The sequence below is a fragment of the Arachis hypogaea genome, chromosome 15, assembly GCF_003086295.3.
Source record: "Arachis hypogaea cultivar Tifrunner chromosome 15, arahy.Tifrunner.gnm2.J5K5, whole genome shotgun sequence".
NCBI lineage: Eukaryota > Viridiplantae > Streptophyta > Magnoliopsida > Fabales > Fabaceae > Arachis > Arachis hypogaea.
In genome coordinates, this window is record NC_092050.1 from 154,514,425 (window position 1) to 154,534,257 (window position 19,833).

The 19,833-nt window shown below is 34.0% G+C and overlaps 3 protein-coding genes across 10 annotated transcripts; all 3 read right to left on the minus strand.

Moving 5' to 3' along the window:
• Positions 1-672: 672 nt before the first annotated feature.
• On the minus strand, positions 673-3,947 carry LOC112751543 (disease resistance protein RPV1). Of its 2 annotated transcripts, none has more exons than XM_025800706.3 (4): positions 3,227-3,947; positions 2,165-2,770; positions 1,487-2,060; positions 673-1,348 (listed from the first exon to the last, which is right to left on the minus strand). In XM_025800706.3, exons 1-4 carry the CDS (start codon positions 3,709-3,711, stop codon positions 953-955), a joined length of 2,061 nt encoding a protein of 686 aa, XP_025656491.1. In that variant the 5' UTR covers positions 3,712-3,947; the 3' UTR covers positions 673-952. The 2 variants fall into 2 exon arrangements, with proteins under 2 accessions (XP_025656491.1, XP_025656492.1); XM_025800707.3 differs by having other exon boundaries at positions 2,165-2,804.
• Positions 3,948-4,838: 891 nt separating this feature from the next.
• LOC112751545 (disease resistance protein RPV1) lies at positions 4,839-7,003 on the minus strand. 5 transcript variants are annotated; one of them, XM_072217283.1, is made up of 4 exons: positions 6,607-7,003; positions 6,160-6,399; positions 5,487-6,060; positions 4,839-5,291 (listed from the first exon to the last, which is right to left on the minus strand). In XM_072217283.1, the coding sequence occupies exons 2-4, from the start codon at positions 6,393-6,395 to the stop codon at positions 5,109-5,111; spliced, it is 993 nt and encodes a 330-aa protein (XP_072073384.1). In that variant the 5' UTR covers positions 6,396-6,399; positions 6,607-7,003; the 3' UTR covers positions 4,839-5,108. The 5 variants fall into 5 exon arrangements, with proteins under 5 accessions (XP_072073384.1, XP_072073382.1, XP_072073383.1 ...); XM_072217281.1 differs by having other exon boundaries at positions 6,589-7,003; XM_072217282.1 differs by having other exon boundaries at positions 6,577-7,003.
• A 1,976-nt stretch (positions 7,004-8,979) lies between these two features.
• LOC112751544 (uncharacterized) lies at positions 8,980-13,539 on the minus strand. Of its 3 annotated transcripts, none has more exons than XM_072217280.1 (4): positions 12,860-13,539; positions 9,974-10,558; positions 9,455-9,561; positions 8,980-9,349 (listed from the first exon to the last, which is right to left on the minus strand). In XM_072217280.1, exons 1-4 carry the CDS (start codon positions 13,348-13,350, stop codon positions 9,084-9,086), a joined length of 1,449 nt encoding a protein of 482 aa, XP_072073381.1. In that variant the 5' UTR covers positions 13,351-13,539; the 3' UTR covers positions 8,980-9,083. The 3 variants fall into 3 exon arrangements, with proteins under 3 accessions (XP_072073381.1, XP_072073380.1, XP_025656494.1); XM_072217279.1 differs by having other exon boundaries at positions 8,980-9,373; XM_025800709.3 differs by having other exon boundaries at positions 8,980-9,355; positions 12,860-13,536.
• Positions 13,540-19,833: the final 6,294 nt, after the last annotated feature.

Consider the following 19,833-nt stretch of genomic DNA (forward strand, 5'->3'; position numbering starts at 1 on the left):
ATGTGTTAAATACATAAAAAATTTAATATTTTTATTATTATACGAATATAAAGTGCTTTTAGAATAAGTTCATTATAATAAAAAATTAAAACTAAAAATATTGTAGATTTAATATTAATTATAAGTAGTACCAAAATTTTAACTTTTTGTCATTTGCTGCACCCTGGCTCTATGAAGGCGCAGTCCAGCAACTTCGATCCTCCCCACCTTAGTTATCTATCCAAGTGGCTACTATTTTTGAGTATTTTCGTCTTTTCATCCACCGTTTCAAGGGTTCCTTTGTAATTCTCATGCTTGCTATAAGACAAATTATAAACTTACTACTTAGCCGTACATGGATCATCAGATATCCAGAAAAGTGGACTGGATCATTGGAAAAGTTTCTAATATTTTAAATATCAAATATCAACCACAAATGTATAGGGATTAGTGAAGTGACGTGACACCATTGTCATTAGAAATGAGGTGAGATTAGAATCTGACATTGATTAGACTAGAATAGAAGGACAATTTAAAAATTTTTGATAGATTTGTAGGGTTTGAGTAGTTTTATATATGAAATATTATCTTTTATAATTACAAGTTAGCTTTAGTTCTTTTATAGCTAAATTTATCAGCGTCATACTCTTTTATGATCAGTTTTAATACTTTACTCCAATTCAAAACATAAAATAATAAACAAGAGAGAACCACCTAAAAATTTATTCCCCTGTTAAAAAAAAAGTCTAAGTAAAATGGATCGCAAGTACATATAATAGAAGGCCAGATTCCATATATCACATATGTGATCATTAGACCAAGCCTTCATTTGAAGAAAGAAATATCAGAGTCCAAAGAATAAGAAATGAAACATACTTACATACACCACAGTGCCACTAAACCTTGGCACCAGGTTCCTCAAATCATCTCTGATCTTTCACCTTTCAGCTTTTTTCCATTGTCAATTTTTCTCTTAGCAACTGTCTCTCTGCTGTAAAATGAAATCTGAAATTTCAGCTTTTACTGCACGAATTTGCTCTTCAAGTTCTCTTTTCTTTTCCTCCAAAGATGCCAACTTAGCACACAAAGACAAGTCTACAACTTCAAGTTCCTCCTTCACTTTCAAAGTGTTGGCACTTTCTATTCTTTCTAGAGAACGTGTATGACAAAACTCTGCTTGGTTTTCATTAAACTGACATATGACTTGTGCATTTGATTGAGCTTGAATAACCGACACTTGTTTGCTTCTATCAACATTAGTATCTTCTGAAAATGGAGGCTCTAATGAACCATTGACTTGTCCACTAGTGATTTTTTCAACCACTTGTTCTGTGTTGTCTTTTCTTGCAGATGCAGTGATATTTGACTCCTGCAAGGAGAAAAAAGAGATGGTAAGTAATATGATTAACATAACTCCACAGGCACTATTTACTATACAAGACATTCAAATTACTTGGACTAAAATGGACAGTTTTAAAAGCTTTCCAACTAATTCAACAACATTTACCGGATTTGAATTCTCCAGCTGATATATTCTTTGAATGCCATGGCATACTAGCAAATCTTTGTCTCGTGTCGTAATGATGACTCTAGTTCCACGGCCGAACCAATCAGGTTTTCCAGCAAGAGCTTGTAACTGCTCTATCTTGTCAACATCATCTAGAATCAAAAGGATCTTCTTTTGTTGGAGCCAGTGCTGTATATTTGAAATTCCTTGTTCAACGCTTGTTGATTTGAGATTCTTCCTTTCGAATATGTTGGAAAGAAGTATATCTTGAAGATGTACTAAACCATGCTTATATGAATTTTCTCTCACATTTTCCAGAAAACATATACTTTCAAAACCATTAGCAATCAAATGATAAATTGCATGAGCTATTGTTGTTTTTCCTGATCCACCATTTCCATGAATCCCTATCATGTGGACACCATCATAGCCATCAGAGAATATAAGCGATTTTACTTTCGACACTTGAGACTCTAGTCCAATTGGATAGTCAGCAACAGGTAAAGCAACACGTTTAATCTCCTTTGACACCACTCCAACAATCTTTGCAATAAACTCATGTTCATATTTTTTTCTGCCCAATATGTAAGACAACTGTATGTCATGCCAATATTTTCTATTTTAAATTTTAGTAACTGGACAAATAAAAGAACAATGAAAGAAAATATAGTGAGGTACCCTTTGAAACAAAAGCCAGTAAAGTTAGCTGCTTCATGCAAAGCACGCTTCCATTTTTCGACTTTTGATTTGTCATCCTTGAACTTTTCCTCGTGTTTAGCCATTGCTTCCCCATAACTACCTGTCTGTCGTCGCACATCATTGGTATCTACCTCATAGAAAACTGGCAAAACAAACTGGTCATCAGACTCATGGCACTCCAAGATCTTGACAAGTTCATCCAAGCAGTAAGTAGAATCAGCATAGTTCTGAGAGAACACAATGATGGCAATCCTGGAGCCTTGAATTGCCTGAATAAGTGTTCTTGATATATCATTCCCTCTGTGAAGGCCTACATCATCCATGAAGGTGTGGATTTTGTTGTCGCGGAGAGCTTTGAAGAGACTGCCAGTGAAACAATAGCGAGTATCACAGCCTCTGAAGCTGAGAAACACATGATATTGGTATTGCCTTGAGACAGAAAAAGTTGATGCTGAATCAAAGGAAGCTTGCACTTGGGACTCTGGTCTCACTGGGTAATCAGCAACAACAGGTAACATGTCCTCTTTAATAATTGCTAACACCTGTTTAGTGATCTTTTCAATAAATTCGTACTCAAATTCATCCCTGCACAATATAAGAGCACTTGTGCTCAACCAGGCTAATGCACAAGATGCCCATTATTAGATATAAACTAACCATATTATTCTACCTAATCACTTTAATTATTAAGTGAAATAGTTTCATGATGTGATATCATAGGTGAAAACTCAAGTGCAGTTAACTTCACGTGAAGTTGATAGATGAGAGCTGATCGATGATAAGTTAATCAAACTTGTAAAATTATTTAACGAGCTATCAATTTCACATGAAATTAACTACACCTCAGTTTCCACCGATATTAGATTATCAAGGACCAAAAAATATAAAATCATATCCTTAGTTCCTTACTACCACGCTTAAAGTTCAAAGACATAAAAAGAGTAAATGTCCTATTTATTGCTAAATCAAGAAACAATTTCAAGAACTAAATTAGCATTTACTGTATAACAATGCAAAGTAACAAAATAATAATGAAGTTACCCTTTGTAATGCAAGCCGGATAAGTTGGCTGCGTCACGAAGAGCGGCTCTCCATATTGGTGCTTTATCCTTGAACCGCTCCTCGTGCACCGCCATTGCTTTCTCATAACTGCCTCTCTGATGCCGCACGTCACCGGGATCCACCAAATAGAAAATCGGCAGAACAAACTGGCCATAACGTTGAGAGCACTCCAGTAGCTTCACAAGTTCCCTCAACAAGAAAGAAGTATCAGCATAATGCTCTGAGAACACAACGATGGCAATCCTCGAGCTTTCAATTGCCCGAGCAAACGTTTGTTGGATTTTGTTGCCACTGATAAGATCCTCAAGATCCATGAAGGTGCGGATTCCTTTTTCACAGAGAGCTTTGTGGAGATAGCCGGTGAAACCGTAGCGAGTTTCAGGGCCTCTGAAGCTGAGGAACACATCGAATTCCCATTCCTTCAAGGTAGAAGAAGAGTTGCCAGATTCTTGCAGAGTAGCCATTGGAGCTGTTTTAATGTGAGTTTGGTTTTCGGTGTCTGGGTCTCAAATCAATGGAATCATTTTTAAAATAAGGTTCGTTTTATAATGCACCATGTAAAACAATTGGTTTAGGGAAGCTACCTTCTCGTTTCTTGTTAAGGCATCTTGTTTAGTCATCATGCAACTTGGAATCTTTTAATATACAATATTTGTGCTTAGTCCAACTTAGCGGCAGAAAATATATATAAAGAATCAGAGGTTTTTACACTTCACAAATCACACTACTCCTCACCTTCGTGGTGGTTTTCCTTGAACGGATGATGTATTTTTTATTCATATTCTAGAGAGCAGCAAATATGGTGCTTGATGCACTCTACTCATATGTAATTAACTCCAACTCCAATCATGTGCCTCTGCATAAGAAACTAAATGTTTTAATAAAAGTTCAACTTAGTCACTAAAATTTCAAATGCAATTTAGTGTGATCTTTAAAAGGTAAAATATGTCAATTAAATCTTTATGATTATTTTTTTTATGGCAAATTTAGTAACAGTTAGTCAATCTTACTATTATCTTCTTGTCATTTTTCATTCCTAATTAGTTTCAACTTTCAACATAATTACATGGAACACAAGTTTGACATGGAAACTTATATAGGTAGGCCCTTCCACGCGGTTTAGATATGTGATACATTCTAATAATCTAACGTAATAGACTAATAGTTAGTACTTAGTACATTCTTACATAAAAATAACTTATTTTCTTAGTTGGCTCTACCCTTCTATCTTTTCCTCTCTTCACTTATTCTTCTTTTAATTTTTAATAGATATATTTATTTGATTTACCTCTTTTGCAACTCATATTTTATGACACTGGTTTTTCTCTTTCTCTACATCAAGTTTTAGTTGGAGATTATTACCGTCACTATCTTTATTGCCAATTTTTATGTGATTCATGGTATTTTGGTACAAATTGCGACAACAAAATGATCCAGAATATGTCACTCAATTGGTAAATTCATGTAACTATTTGTGATTGATGGAAGCTGAATGTTGTTCCTCTTCCATGTACTGGTTGTTAGTTTCACTATCTAGTTCTAACTCCTCAGCATAGTCGTGCAAATCATGAAGATTTTCCAAGAGCTGAACTACATTGGGAAAATATTTAGCTAATAGTGTAGGGAAAACAACATCTTGGCTTGTTTCAGTCCAGTGAACAAGAAATGAAAAGTACACGTGTCACTGAAACTCAATAATCGTAAATATAGTACAGGATATGCTTCTACAAATACACTTTAATAACCACCCTATTTTAGTTAACATGAACCTGAATAATGCTAACGCCCTCCAATGACTTGCACATGGTTCTGCAAATTAGCCCTTTCAATTTTTACACTGTCAAACACTTCTCTTTTTCTCTTAGGCTCTTAGCAACTGTGTCTTTGATTCCGCTTGAATAACAGAAGCTTGTTTTCTCCTTTCAAGACTAATATTTTCAGAAACTAGGGGCTCCAACGAACCATTGACTTGATCACCGAAAGTGCTTTTTTCACCCAGTTGTTCTCTGTTGTCCTTTCCAGCTGATGCACTGATATTTGACTCCTGAGAGTAGGAAATGAGATGGTAAGATAAAAGATTAACAGTTTCAAATGTCTAATTTGCAGAAAAAAAAAGGGTTAAAATTTCCTTATTGTGGATCCTTTTATACTGATCCAAGGAAGATTGCCACTTCTATATGCTTCTACCAAGCAAGTTGGTCCATTTGAACATCATACTAAGTAATTCAAGAATATTTACCGAATTTGAATTCTCCATCACATATATTCTTTCAATCCCATGGCTTTCTAGTAAATGTTTGTCCCGGGTTGTAACGATGACTCTAGTTCCACGGCCAAACCAATCAGGTTTTCCAGCAAGAGCTTGTAATTGTTCTATCTTGTCAACATCATCTAGAATCAAAAGGGTCTTCTTCTTTTGTTGGAGCCAGTGCTGTATTGTTGAAATTCCATGTTCAATGTTTCTTGATTTGAGATTCTTCCTTTCAAAAATGTTGGAAAGAAGTATGTTTTGAAGATGTACTAAACCATGCTTATATGAATTTTCTCTCACATTTTCAAGAAAACATATACTTTCAAAACCATTAGCAATCAAATGATAAATTGCATGAGCTATAGTTGTTTTGCCTGATCCACCATTTCCATAAATCCCTACCATGTGGACACCATCATAGCCATCGGAGAATAAAAGCGACTTTACTTCTGACACCTGAGACTCTAATCCAATTGGATAATCAGCATGTAAAGAGACACATTTAATCTCCCTTGACACTACTTCAACGATCTTCCCAATAAACTCGTGTTCATATTTATTCCTGCTCAATACATAAGACAACTACATGTGCTAAGTCATACCTATTTGAAATTGTAGTTATTGGACAAATAAAGGAATAGTGAAAAAGATGGTAAGGTACCCTTCGAAAACAAAGCCAGTAAAATTAGCTGCTCGATGCCCGAGCAAATGTTTGCTGGATTTTCTTGCCACTAACAAGATCCTCGAGATCCATGAAGGTGTGGATTTCCTTTTCACAAAAAGCTTTGTGGAGATAGCCAGTGAAACCGTAGCGAGTTTCATCGCCTCTGAAGTTGAGGAAGACGTGGGAAACTTGAGGAGGAGCCATGGGAGTTTAATTTGCAGCTCGAAAATCATTGAACTAGTTAATGAAGATAATGCTTGATCAGTTCAAGTCAGTCAACAAAACAAATGTTTTTAAATACAGTTAAGTAACCAATTAGTAATTACTTATGGAAGCCACTTTCTCATTTCCTGTTAACCATGGTGGTCAATCCCTCGCGGCGGAATAAAAGAATCGGGTGCTTTTTACACTTACTCAAATACTTACACACTTCTCAGTCCTCACCTTCGAGGTGTTTTTCCATGTCTCCATGCTGTGTTTTTATATTCTAAAATAATTTAGACTCTACAGAGCAAGAACTTTATTAAATGTATGAGGTGATTGACTCGTTGTACTCAGTGATTCACCTACAGAGCAGGAACTTTACGTCTCTCCGGTTTTTTTTTTTTTAAGTGTTTTTTTTTTTTTAAGTGTTTTGTTCTCGCATTTCAAAGATTAATTTGCATAGACTTAAACTCTATTTTTGCCAATGAACCTCGGCTCTAATGGCATATCTCTCTCTCTCCACCTTAAATGTCTAGGGTTCAAACTCTAAAGAATACAATTGAGAAAAAATGTAATAAAATATTCAGAAAAAAAAAAAACTCTATTTAAGTGTCTATAAATAAATTAGAATTTCATCTAATATTTAAATAGACTAATAAATTAATTAATAGACTAATCCAAATTAATTTTAAATGTCTTTCCATTCAAATCAGACATAAAAAACAAAAATAGAAATTAAAATATAATATAAGTTTAAATTCTTTTACACACTTTTTAAGTGTAGTTTAATTTAATCCTTAAAATTCAAAATAAATTCTTAATGTGATATTTGAAAGAAAAAATATTTAATAATAAAAAAAAATTAGTCAAAATAAATCAAAACTTATGTTGAGTTTGAAAAACTAAATATTAAATTAAAGTGATGAACAAATATTATAGAGTTATTTGTTTGTATAATTTTGTTGTGTTTGTGTTTAGAAAGAAATTAATTAATATGGGCCCAAGGTGCAAATAATCAAGACCCATCAATAGCAAGCCCACACATATAAACCAATTCTAATTCGGTTATAGCAACAATCTGATCCAAAATTGAATGGCTGAACCACGAAAAGAAAAAAACAAATAAGCCCAAAGAAAAGATCCAAGCCCATTCGATGAATTCACCAAAACTCGCCATTCAAAAACTTATTCCAATACCTTGACCAAAAAAAAAAAAAAAAAAAAAAAAAACTTATTCCAATACCATCTTGCATCCACTAAAAGCCAAACTCTCTCTTCTCTCCTCTTTCTCTCCTATCACATCACTTTCTCAACAAAAAAGAAAGAAAGAATAGGAAAGTTTTGAGACTAAGTTTTGGTGAAGAACAAAAGTGTGTTACCAAGTTCAAGCAAGTTTTAAGGCTACAACAAAAAGGAGAATTGCATTAGATCATAACATCTCAAAAGTTGATTTTTTTTATTTGAGCTACACCAACAAATCGTGAAAAAATTTGCCAAGCCTCAAGCATAAATCAAGTAACCATGGAGATAATGAAGTCAAATAAGCTCAGTAGCAAATTCACGGTCCAAAATCAAACTTAGAGTAAAAAAAAAGATTTACGGTCAAAATCAAAGAAGATTGAAGAAAAAGGATAAAAAAGAAGGTAAGCTGCATGTCAAAGATTCGGCTTACTCTCTCTTTATTCTGATGTGCCGCTGCAAAGTTTGATACTGAAGAAGAAGACAGTAAAGAGGTTGAAATTGCTTCAATCTTGGAAGCTTCACTCTTTTAAAATAAAGGTGAATGGCCAAGGGTTGAGGTTAAGAGAGAAAAACAGAGCACTTAGTTCGGTTCCTATAGCTACCTGAGCTTGTTCTAAGTTCTTCTCCTTCATGGTTTTATGTTGTATTTCTTTTTCTCAATTTAGTCTGTCTGAGTCTCATTGAAAAAGATAAATATGATGAGATTTGTAAGAAAAAACCAATGAAAGAAAAAAAAAACAATGAGTTAAACTTGGAGAAAAAGTCATAAATTATCTCAAAAATACTTTGTATGTTTTTCTGTTTTGTGTCATGATTCTAAAAAAAATTCTCTTACAAGTTGGATTAACACTTGACTGTTAGAATCTGAATTTGTTCCAGATATAATTTAGCATATTCTAAGGAGAATTAGTGAATGTAATCCATTGAACGATAATCACAGTTGTGATCGAGACTAAATATAAACTATATTGTATTAAGTAGCTGAATCATGATATATTTGTGTGCAATTTTCAATTCTCTACCCTATCTCTGTCTCGGTAATTTCATTCCTAATCAATTTCAGCATAATTATATGGAAGTATGGAACGCAAGTTTGACATGAAAACGTATCTAGAAGGTAGGTTTTTCCACGCGGTTTAGATATGTGATACGTTCTAACGTAATAGTTAGTACATTCTTAAATAAATAAAAAAAAAGTAAACTTATTTTCTTAGTTGGCTCTACCCTTCTATCTTTTTCTCTCTTCAGTCTTCACTTATTCTTTTTTTAATTTCTTCTAGATATATTTGCTTGCTTTTCCATTTTGCAATTCAGACATTTATGACTGTGGTTTTTCTCTTTCTATACATCAAGTATTAGTTGCAGATAATATCACTATAATTTATTGGCGATTTTATATGCGATTCATGATATTTTGGAACGTGAACAAATTGCTACAACAAAATGATACAGAAAATGCCGCCTAATTGATAAATTCATGTAACTATGCTTTCAACTTGGCATTTTTTTCCACTGTCAAACGCTTTTTTTCTCTTTGCAACTGTCTTTCTTTGGAATTCTGTTATCTGGTCATTAATGGCACGGATTTGCCCTTCAAGTTCTCGCTTCTTTCGCTTCAACGATTCCAACTGAACACCTACAGACTTCTCAAACACATCGACTTCCATGAAGTTTTCAACATTAGCTTCAGTTTCTGCTTTGACTTTTGAATTGTTGCGTTGGTTGTCTTGGAGAAGAGACTCTGCTTCTGCAAACAAATTGAAACCTGTTTCTTCCACAAGTTGAAACATTCATATAATTAAGTTTTTGGACTAAAATATGAACCTTCGAATTAGAATTGTTTTACCTGTACCACCATTTTCTTGGATTCCTACCACAGGAGAAGCAATATTTCTAATATTCCGCGACACCACTCGAACGATCTTTCCAATAAACTCATGTTCATACTCATTCCTGCCCAGTAGCCAATATGATCACAATTTTGTGCTAACTCAACATTTTCTACATTTATTTATCAAAATTTAATTTCTAATGTCATATCCAGAGGAATGATAGGGAGCAGCAACTTTTGTGATTTGTAGCCATCAAATAGTCATCAATGATGGTTTTAATAGTGTGAGATTGGTGTGAGATTTTATCGAATGGCTCACTTTTCTTTACTAGTTACATACTTGACAGAATTTAACAAAGTTGTTAGCCTCCTAAACTTTTCCTTATTAGATAGTAATATTAGGAAAACAAAAGAACAGTTATAACTTATTTTATTTAATATTTATTAATTATTATTAATACTAAATAAGATAAGTTTTTCTTGTTTTTGACTTTTTTTTTTTTTTGTTTCCAAATATTTCCGTTGATAAGGTACCCTTTGAAATGGAAGCCTGTTAAGTTAGCTGCCTGATGCAGAGCAGCCCTCCAATCTCGCAGTCTCTCTACATCACTGAACCTCTCCTCATGCTTAGCCAGTGCTTCCTCATAACTACCATGCTGATGTCGAACGTGAGGAGGATCCACGTTATAAAAAACCGGCAAAACACACTGGGAATGAGATTGAGAGCACTTCATGATCTTAACAAGTTCATCTAAGCAATAAGAAGAATAAGCATAGTTCTTCGAGAACACAAGTATAGCAATCTTGGACCCTTCAATTGCCTTGTCAAGTGTTCCTGAGATTTCATTCCCTCTATGAAGAGCCTCATCATCCATGAAGGTGTGGATTCCCTTGCCACAAAGAACATTGTAGAGATTGCCAGTGAAACCAAATCGAGTATCAGTACCTCTGAAGCTGAGGAACACATCGTATTTCCATCCATTGCTCGAGGAAGGAGCCAAAGAGGAGTAGGAAGCTTGTTCTTGGGACTCCAGTTCAATTGGATAATCACCAACACGTTTAATCACCCTTGACACTTGTTCAACAATTTTCTCAACAAATTCATATCCGTATCCATCCCTGCATAGTGTAAAAGAGCTTTATGCTTTAACTACTGCAAAAACAATGTCTACGTTTCTTATTCAATTCAACTTTTAGTGTCGATTTGGATGTATTTGCTATTAATTTTTTTCAATAAAATATTAAATTAGTATGGAGGTCCTATATTTTCACTTACATTCCCACGGATGAGTTTGTGATTTTAGGTCATCATTGATGATTTTAATAGTGTAAAATTTTATTTAACTAGAGTGAGACCCGCAAAATGTGCGGAGAGGTAGATTACTTATATTATAAATAGATTTTAATAAATATTATATTAAAAATATTTTAGAGAATATATTATAAATAGATTTTAAATTTATTTATTTTTAAAAAAGATATAAATTATTTATATTAGAGTTATACAAAACTGTATTTTCATTTTTTATCATTTTTCGATTTGCATTAATTGCTACGCTTTGTCTTTTTTTGCGGTTTTTTTTTTGTTTGCAAATAATTAAAAAAATGAATGAATGAAAATGAAAAACATATAAAAATGTTATATTAAATTTAAGAAATTTTTGACAATTAGTACGAGAAGTTAAGAAATGAAGAGTAGTAAGAGTCTTAATATATATAAGTTGTAGAATTTAAATATTTGTAACTGAAATTTTTTATAATTATTATTATTATGACACTTTTAATGTTTGTTTATTGCGTTTAATTAGTACTAGATGTTTCAATTGAATAATAATAGATAAGAGTTTTTTGTTTTAAATTTTTTTAAAATATTTTACTAAATAGTGATTAGTTGATTTTCATCTTTTGCCAAGTCATTAGAATTGCTGATGTGGCATCATTAGCAAAGAAAAGATGGCTTAAATTCATTGTGGAAAAAGTTAGTATCAACTTTTATATATTATAAATAGATGGTGTGAAATTACTTACTTTTCTTTTACTAGTTAAGTGCTGACCAAATTTTAATAAAAATACTGGCCCTAAACTTTTTCCATTCCCACGTGGTCCTCGCCACTTTTAAATTTTGTAAATAAATTTGTCTATATTTTTTTATTAAGTTTCTATAATTTAAGTGCCAACAAGTTATAATTTATTTGATATAGCCTTTTCTTCATCTAAAAGTCTCATATTTGAATCCTACTTCTAACTTAGAAAAAAAAAAACAGTTTTCATAATTTAAGTAACCGCGATTAGAGTTCAAATTTAGTACATACACTATATGATTTTTTTTATAATCATCTACTTGAATTTATTTTCTTTAAATAACTATTTATGCACAAGTATAAAATAGTTATTTTAATAGACATAACAATATATAATTAAATACTTATGTTAAACAATTTAAAAATAATCATGCATCAAAAACTAAAAAGGCTTTAAAAGTAAAAGTAAATAAGTTCTTATTAACTTTTATGGTAAATATATAAGACTTTATCTAACATAAAATAAATTAAACTCAAGAATATCCCAAACCATAAAAATGTTGGACTTATCAACTTCTATAATAATAGAGGTAGAATTGGCAATATGTAGGGTAGGGTAGACCCTAACCCTACCATCGGGTTGAAAATTTTATTAAAACTCTATCCTACTCTATCCGCGGGTTGAGAATCTCTCAACCCTAACTCTATCCGCATCCTAAAATTCTAAACTCTACCCTACCCGCAGAAATATCAAATTTTTTCAAAGTAAATATAAAATTCAATCATTTCGAATTTTATACATATTAATAACATAAAAAATAAAAAAATTAATGTTCTAAATTACTAAATTAACTAACTAATTTTAATGGTTGTTCATTTATTGTAAGTCATTACATAAGGGAATTAATTGCCAACTTTAAATAGAGGAGGATATTAAAAGGAGAAAGAAAAAAGAAGAATGTTTTAACATATTGAAAGCATGGTGGAATAATTCCAATAATTTCCATGGTTAAAAAACTTTATTTATTTTTATTGGGCCTTTACCTCGAACACTTACTTGTCATTTAGTTAATTTGTATTGTTCAAAGTATCTTTAAGAACTGACAAAAAAAAAGGTATCTTTAAGTCCATGTAAACCAAAAATTAATATGTGCACCGAAAACCGAATTGAATTAATCGAAATTCCATTATTTGATCAATTTGATTTAAATAAAAAATTGCAGGAAAATAGTTAAAAGTAAATAATCGATTGGTGATATTATTTTAAAAGATTAAATAAAATAACAAATAACTAATTTATTATTATTTAATTTAATCACAATTAAATATTTAAACTTTTAAACATTTAATTTCACATTATAATAAAGAAAAAGGAAAAAGAAAAACTGTAAGGAGGTACCCTTTAAAATGCAAGCCAGACAAGTTAGCTGCGTCAGCCATGGCAGTCCTCCATCTTTGCACTCTGTCCATGGCATGCTCAAACGTCCTTCCAGTCTTAGCCAGTGCCTCCTCGTAAATACCTTTCTGATGCCGCACGACGCTAGGATCGATGCCGTAAAACACTGGCAAAACAAACTGGCCATGACGCTGAGAGCACTCCATGATCTTCACTAGTTCGTTTAGGCAATAAGAAGATTCAGCATAGTTCTTAGAGAACACAAGAATCGCAATCCTGGACGCTTCAATTGCCTTCATAAGAGATGCGGAGATTTCATTCCCTCTGTGAATATCGCCAAAATCCATGAAGGCACGAATTCCCTTGTCACAGAGAGCTTTGTAGAGATAGCCTGTGAAACCGTAGCGAGTGTCAGGGCCTCTGAAGTTGAGGAACACATCGTATTCCCAATGCCAGGAAAAGGAAGAAGAAGAGTGGGATGGTTGCAGACCCATGAGAGCTTAGAAGGAAGCTTAGACAAGAGTTCAAACACTGATCACGCGCATATAAATCCGGTCAACCAATATAATTATATACATGAAAAGGTTTAAAGTTCGGTTCTTAGTGAATCTGAAAAAAAAAAAAAAAAGCTTTTAATTTCCTGTTAACCGTGTGGGCCAATGGTTTCTCGGTCAACCGTACCCTTGCGGGTGCTTCAATTAAATGAATTAGTCATCAGTTATGTAACTTCTTGGTATCTCTTGAAAAAAAAAAAAAGAAAAACAATCTATAATTAACTCTCTACTGAAAGAAGGTATATGACTGTCATATGGTAGTTGTTGATGACTGAAAATGACAGCAGAAAAATGTGGAGAATCAGATGTTCTTATTAGTGACTTTGTTCCTCTTCCCTGTACTGGTTGTTAGTTTAACTTTCTAGTTCTATCTCCTCATCATAGTCATGCAAATCATGAAGATTTTCCAAGAACACAACTATATTGGTAAAATATCTAGGAAATAGTGTAGGGAAAAACAACAGCTTGGCTTGTTTCATCATAATGAACAAGATAGTGTATGTTTTCCCTTGTTGTGTATCAGGTCTATTCTTAATATATAAAAGTAGATACATAAGTTTATCCACATTATTTTTAAAACATCTTTTTTTTTAATTAATGCCATGTCAGTAATATCGCTTACTTGATAAAATATTAGAATTAACCACTCAATTTTTGTCAAATCAACTATTATTTCCAAATTAACAAAAAAAAAAAACTACAAAAATTTGTAATAAAATTTGTAACCTACAAAGACATTCAATCCATATCCATATATTTATTTATTTATTTTTTACCAAAGATATGAGATTCTAATCCGCAACCTCTTAATTAAGTATGGGGAGACTATGCCATTTGAGCTATTACTCATTGGCATATCCATATATTTATTATATCTCACCATTATAAACAATACAATAAATTTATTGTTGAGTTTGGAAAACTCCAAATTAATATTTGTGATGACTAAACATTATTAAATAATTAACTACAAAATTATTAATTTGAATTTCATTGAACATATGTTAATCAATAATTTTGTGATGCAGTTTTCGATTGGGCCAAAAATAAAAATTCTGGTGCAAGCCCAAATCAAGATTGCATTCAGCCTTGATTAATGTTTCTTTGGTTATGAGGCAGAATTGATTGTTATATTAATTGGGCCAGAACGAGTTTTAATGCTACAAGCCCATGATTGTTTCTCATGCTTGATCCGAAAAAATTCATCAGGAAAGCAAATGTTATCATTTGCCTTATGTCCTTCATCGGATCTCATGGATAAAATATTTTTGGGCTAGTTGTGATTATTAATGTTACAAGCCCAAAATATAATTGCTTGAAGGCAAGCATGTTTGGTCCGAAACCATGAAGCAAAGAAAACAAAGCCTCATTTGTTTCCAACGGATCCAAGAATTTTACCATGCAATAAACTTCAAATTCACTCAATTATCATTAATAGCATGGGAACTATGAGAGAGAAAAGGAGTGACATGATTGATGTGCTCAAAGCTACACGCCACTCTAAGGGAAGTAAAAGCACTTTTTTCACTTGAATTAATTAACTCATTTGATTACTTTCCTTCCAAGTTTATTCTCTCTCATCTCTTTTCTTCTCTCTTTCGGTCATTAACGATGAAACCATGAAAGCAAAATGGAGCTACCAAAGTGAAGGAAGAACAAGCTACAAAACCATCACAATGATGGCAAGAAAACATAACAAAATAAAAGTATGCTGTGGCTGAGATATTCACCACTTATGGTAAGATATAGTGATGATATCTTAGCTTCTCCATACCAAAAAATGGATGAAGAAGATTTGGCCAGCAAGGAAGAGATTCTTGGAGGCATGGCTTGTCTTTGATTCTACTCAACCACCACAGGAAGTAGCTAGAGTGGCGAAGTGATGGTAGAGGCAGAGATTGAAGCAGATGAAGTCATCATCATCATGAAGCATCAAGGGCCAGAAATCCATCTTGGAGAGCAAGCCAAGGATGGAGAGCTTGGATTGATGAAGAGTGGTGACCAAGGAAGGACTAGAGGTAATTGCATGTTGGGTTTTGCATGGTTATCTCTTCTCTCTCTATGTGGCCGAACCGGTTCTGTTTCTTGAAGAAGAAGAAGTTGGCTTGGGTTTTGGCTTCAAAAGTGGAGGCATCCCTCTTCTATAAAAAGAGAGAACAGCCACTGTTTGGAGTAAGGAGAAAGTGTGAGAGTGCAAGGCACAGAGTTCTCAGAGCTACCTGAGCTAACAGATTTCTCTTCTCCTTCAATGTATTATGTTTTGTATTTTTCTGTTTAATTTTGTCATGTCTTGAGTCTCATGGAAAAAGGCAAATAGTGAGGTTTGTATGAAAAAGCCATAGAGCGGAAAAAGGCAGAGAGTGCAAAATTAAAAGAAAAAGCCATAGATGTCTTAGAGTTCCTTTGTTCATCTATGTTGTGTTTCATGATTCTGTGGGAATCTCCTTGTAAGTTGGGTTAGTACTTTACAGTCTGTAATCAAGAAGATTATAGTGAAATTCCATCATGGTTGTGATGGAGACTGGATGTAGGCTGCACTGCACTTAGCAGCTGAACCAGGATATATTTGGGTGTAATTTTCTCTCTTCTCTACTCCAATTCTGTTTCTATTGCACATGAGCTCAAACTGAAAAATATCTCATGCCAAGTGACGAGACAAAAAGAAAAGTCTCGTGCCAAGTGACGAGATAAAAATAAAAGTCTCGTGGCTAGGGACAAGACAAAAATCAAAAAGTCTCCTGAAGTTATCTCAAAGGCCTGCAAGTGTTACTAAGCAAAAAAGGGGGCTAAGATTCAACCCCCCCTTCTCTTAGCCACTGAAACCATCAATTGGTATTAAAGCTTGGTCTCAAAGAGATCAAGCTTTGCAGCTTGGAGTAAAGATCCTCATGGCAGAAAACAGTGACTCAAATGTGGTGTCCTACAATCTGACCGAAGGACAATCAAGCAACAGACCTCCTCTTTTCAATGGAAAAAATTATACTTATTGGAAGGAGAGAATGAAGATATTTGTGCAAGCAGTGGATTACAGACTGTGGAAGATCATCTTGGAAGGTCCTCAATATCCAACTATTACAAGTGCTGAGGGAGTTGTTTCTCTTAAACCTGAAGCAAGTTGGACGGATGAAGATAGAAAAAAGGTGGAGCTCAACGCCAAGGCCATCAATCTGCTCAACTGTGCTATCAGCTTTGAGGAGTACCGACGGGTATCACGTTGCACAACAGCAAAGGAAATCTGGGATAAACTCCTAGTTACTCATGAAGGAACAACCATTGTGAAAAAGACCAGGATTGATATGTTAAACAGAGAGTATGAAATGTTTGCAATGAAGGAAGGAGAATCTATTGATGAGATGTTTGAACGCTTCAACACCATCGTTGTTGGCTTGGATGCTATGGGAATCAAGTATCCTGAATCTGTGCTAGTGAGAAGAGTGTTGAGATGTCTCACAAAAGAGTGAGAAACAAAAGCTTTAATTATCTCTGAGAGTAGTGGTCTTGACTCTATGACCTATGATGATTTGAGAGGAAATTTACTTACTTTTGAAAATACCTACTTGAAAAAAGATTCAAAAAAGAAAGGAATAGCTTTTTCTTCTGTCACTAACCCTCTGGATGATGAATCCAGTGATAACTCATCTGAAAATGAATTTGTGTTATTTGCAAAAAAATTCAGGAAAATGGTGAAACTCAAAGGCAAAGGTGGCAGCTCAAGGAAAATGAAGAAAGACCTTAGCAAAGTAACTTGTTACAACTGCAAGGAAATGGGGCATTTCAAATCTGATTGTCCCAAGTTGAAGAAGGAAGAGAAGTCAAAAAGAGGAAAGAAGAAGGGACTGATGGCTTCATGGAAAGATTTGGAAAATGACTCGGATAATGATGATGAGGAATCCGAGACCAAGTCACAATCTTGTCTCATGGCAGATCACATAGATCAGGTAGTCTTTCATAATCCTAACACTGAAGATCTTTAGGTAGTCTTTCATAATCAAGAATTTGAACAACAAATCACCATTCTTAAAGCTGAAAACAGTTTTCTTAAAGAAAAAGTAAGGGAGGCCGAAACTGCTTGTGATCTTGTTGAAGAGAATAAGCAGTTAAAAGCCCAAATTAAGAGCTGTGAAAGTGATCATTCCATTCTTGCATATGTAGATTGTTCTAAAAGAAATAAGGAGTTGCTTAAAGAGGTTAAAAGGCTTAAGGAAGACTTAGCCAAATTCACCCAAAGTTCTGAAAATCTGAATCAAATCTTGGCTAGTCAAAAACCTCTTTATGACAAGGCTGGGTTGGGGTTTTTTAAATCTGCTGAAAAATCTCATTTTGAAAATTTTGCATCATATTCTAATGATACAAGATTTCAAGACCCCACATACTTTAACAAAACAGCAACTCCAAGATTTTGTAGATTATGCAATCGAAGTGGACACTTTCCTATTCAATGTTTCTTTGGTGAAAGAATGATTGGTGATAAAGTCTGTAAAGTTGTTTTTGATTATAATGGCTTAGGGCATAAGAGATGGTCTAACGTGAAAGGATCCAAGAAAATTTGGATACCTAAGGTCACTTGAGCTTGTTTTGTAGGTGTGCCTAGCATCCAAACGAAAAGAAAACATGTGGTATATGGACAGCGGGTGCTCTAGGCATATGACCAGAAAGACAACCTTCTTCATAAAGCTTGATGAATATGATGGAGGACTTGTCACTTTTGGTGATGATGCGAAAGGAAAAATAGTGGCTGTTGGGAAAGTTGGTAAAAACTTTTCTTCTTGTATAAATGATGTTCTTCTTGTGAATGGCTTGAAACATAATTTACTTAGTGTTAGTCAACTGTGTGATTTAGGCTTTGAGGTTATTTTTAGGAAGTTTGTTTGTTTAGTTGTTTGTGAGAAAACTGGGGATATTTTATTTGAAGCTAAAAGATACAATAATGTGTATGGATTGACTCTTGAGGACCTAAAAGAACAAAATGTAACATGTTTTACATCCCTTGAATCTGAAAAATGGCTATGGCATAGAAAGTTGGGTCATGCAAGCATGTACCAAATTTCTAAGCTATTAAGAAAAATCTGGTTAGAGGAATTCCAAACATCAAATTTGATAAGGATCTTACTTGTGATGCTTGCCAATTGGGCAAACAAGTAAAATCCTCTTTTAAACCTAAAGATGGAATCTCAACCAAAAGGCCATTAGAGATGTTACATATTGATCTTTTTGGACCAACAAGAACTCAAAGTTTAGGAGGTAAACACTATGGTCTTGTGGTTGTAGATGATTACTCTAGATTTGGTTGGGTACTTTTCCTTGCTCCTAAAAATGATGCCTTTCATGCTTTCTCAACTCTTTGCAAGAAAATTCAAAATGAAAAAGATTTAAAAATTGCTCATTTGAGAATTGATCACGGAAGAGAATTTGAAAATCAAGACTTTGAAAAATTCTGTGATGACTTAGGAATTTCTCATAACTTTTCATGCCCTAGAACCCCCCAACAAAATGGGGTGGTTGAAAGAAGGAATAGGAGCCTTCAAGAGATGACTAGGGCTATGCTTTGTGAGAATGAGATTCCTAAATTTTTATGGGCTGAAGCTGTGAATACGGCTTGTTACATTTTGAATAGGACAATCATTAGAAAAGGGTTGAAGAAAACCCCTTATGAGCTATGGAAAGGAACCCCTCCAAATCTTAAGTACTTTCATGTTTTTGGATGCAAATGCTTTGTACTTAATAATAAAGAAAACCTTGGAAAATTTGATCCAAAATCTTATGAAGGAATGTTTGTTGGATATTCCACCACAAGCAAGGCCTATAGAGTTTATCTCAAGGAACATAGAACTATAGAGGAATCCATACATGTTACTTTTTGTGATTCTAACTTAATTCCCAGTGCTGTGATAGATAATGATTCAGATGGTGAAGAGGTTGGAACAAATAAAGAAAATCCCAAATCTGCTAAAAACGAAGAATCTGCCAGTCCAGTTTTGTCTCGTCAGATTGAAGGAGATATTTCCGTTTTATCTCCTGAGCAGACACGAGAAACTGAAACAGTGATACCACCAGAAACTCATCAAAGCTCAACACCACTTTGGAAGCCTAGAGAATGGAAGTCTATGAGGGGTTATCCTCATGACTTCATAATTGGTGATCCCTCTCAAGGAGTAACAACAAGATCCTCCACCAAAAGGCAATCCGAACCAAGCAACTTTGCCCTCTTGTCTCAAATGGAGCCCAACAATGTCAAACAAGCTCTTGAAGATCCATCTTGGGTCATTGCAATGCAAGAAGAGCTTGCTCAATTCGACAAGAATGAGGTTTGGACACTAGTACCTCATCCGGATGGTAAGAAAGTTACGGGTACTAAGTGGGTGTTTAAAAATAAACTTGGTGAAGATGGACAAGTTGTTCGTAACAAGGCTAGATTAGTGGCCC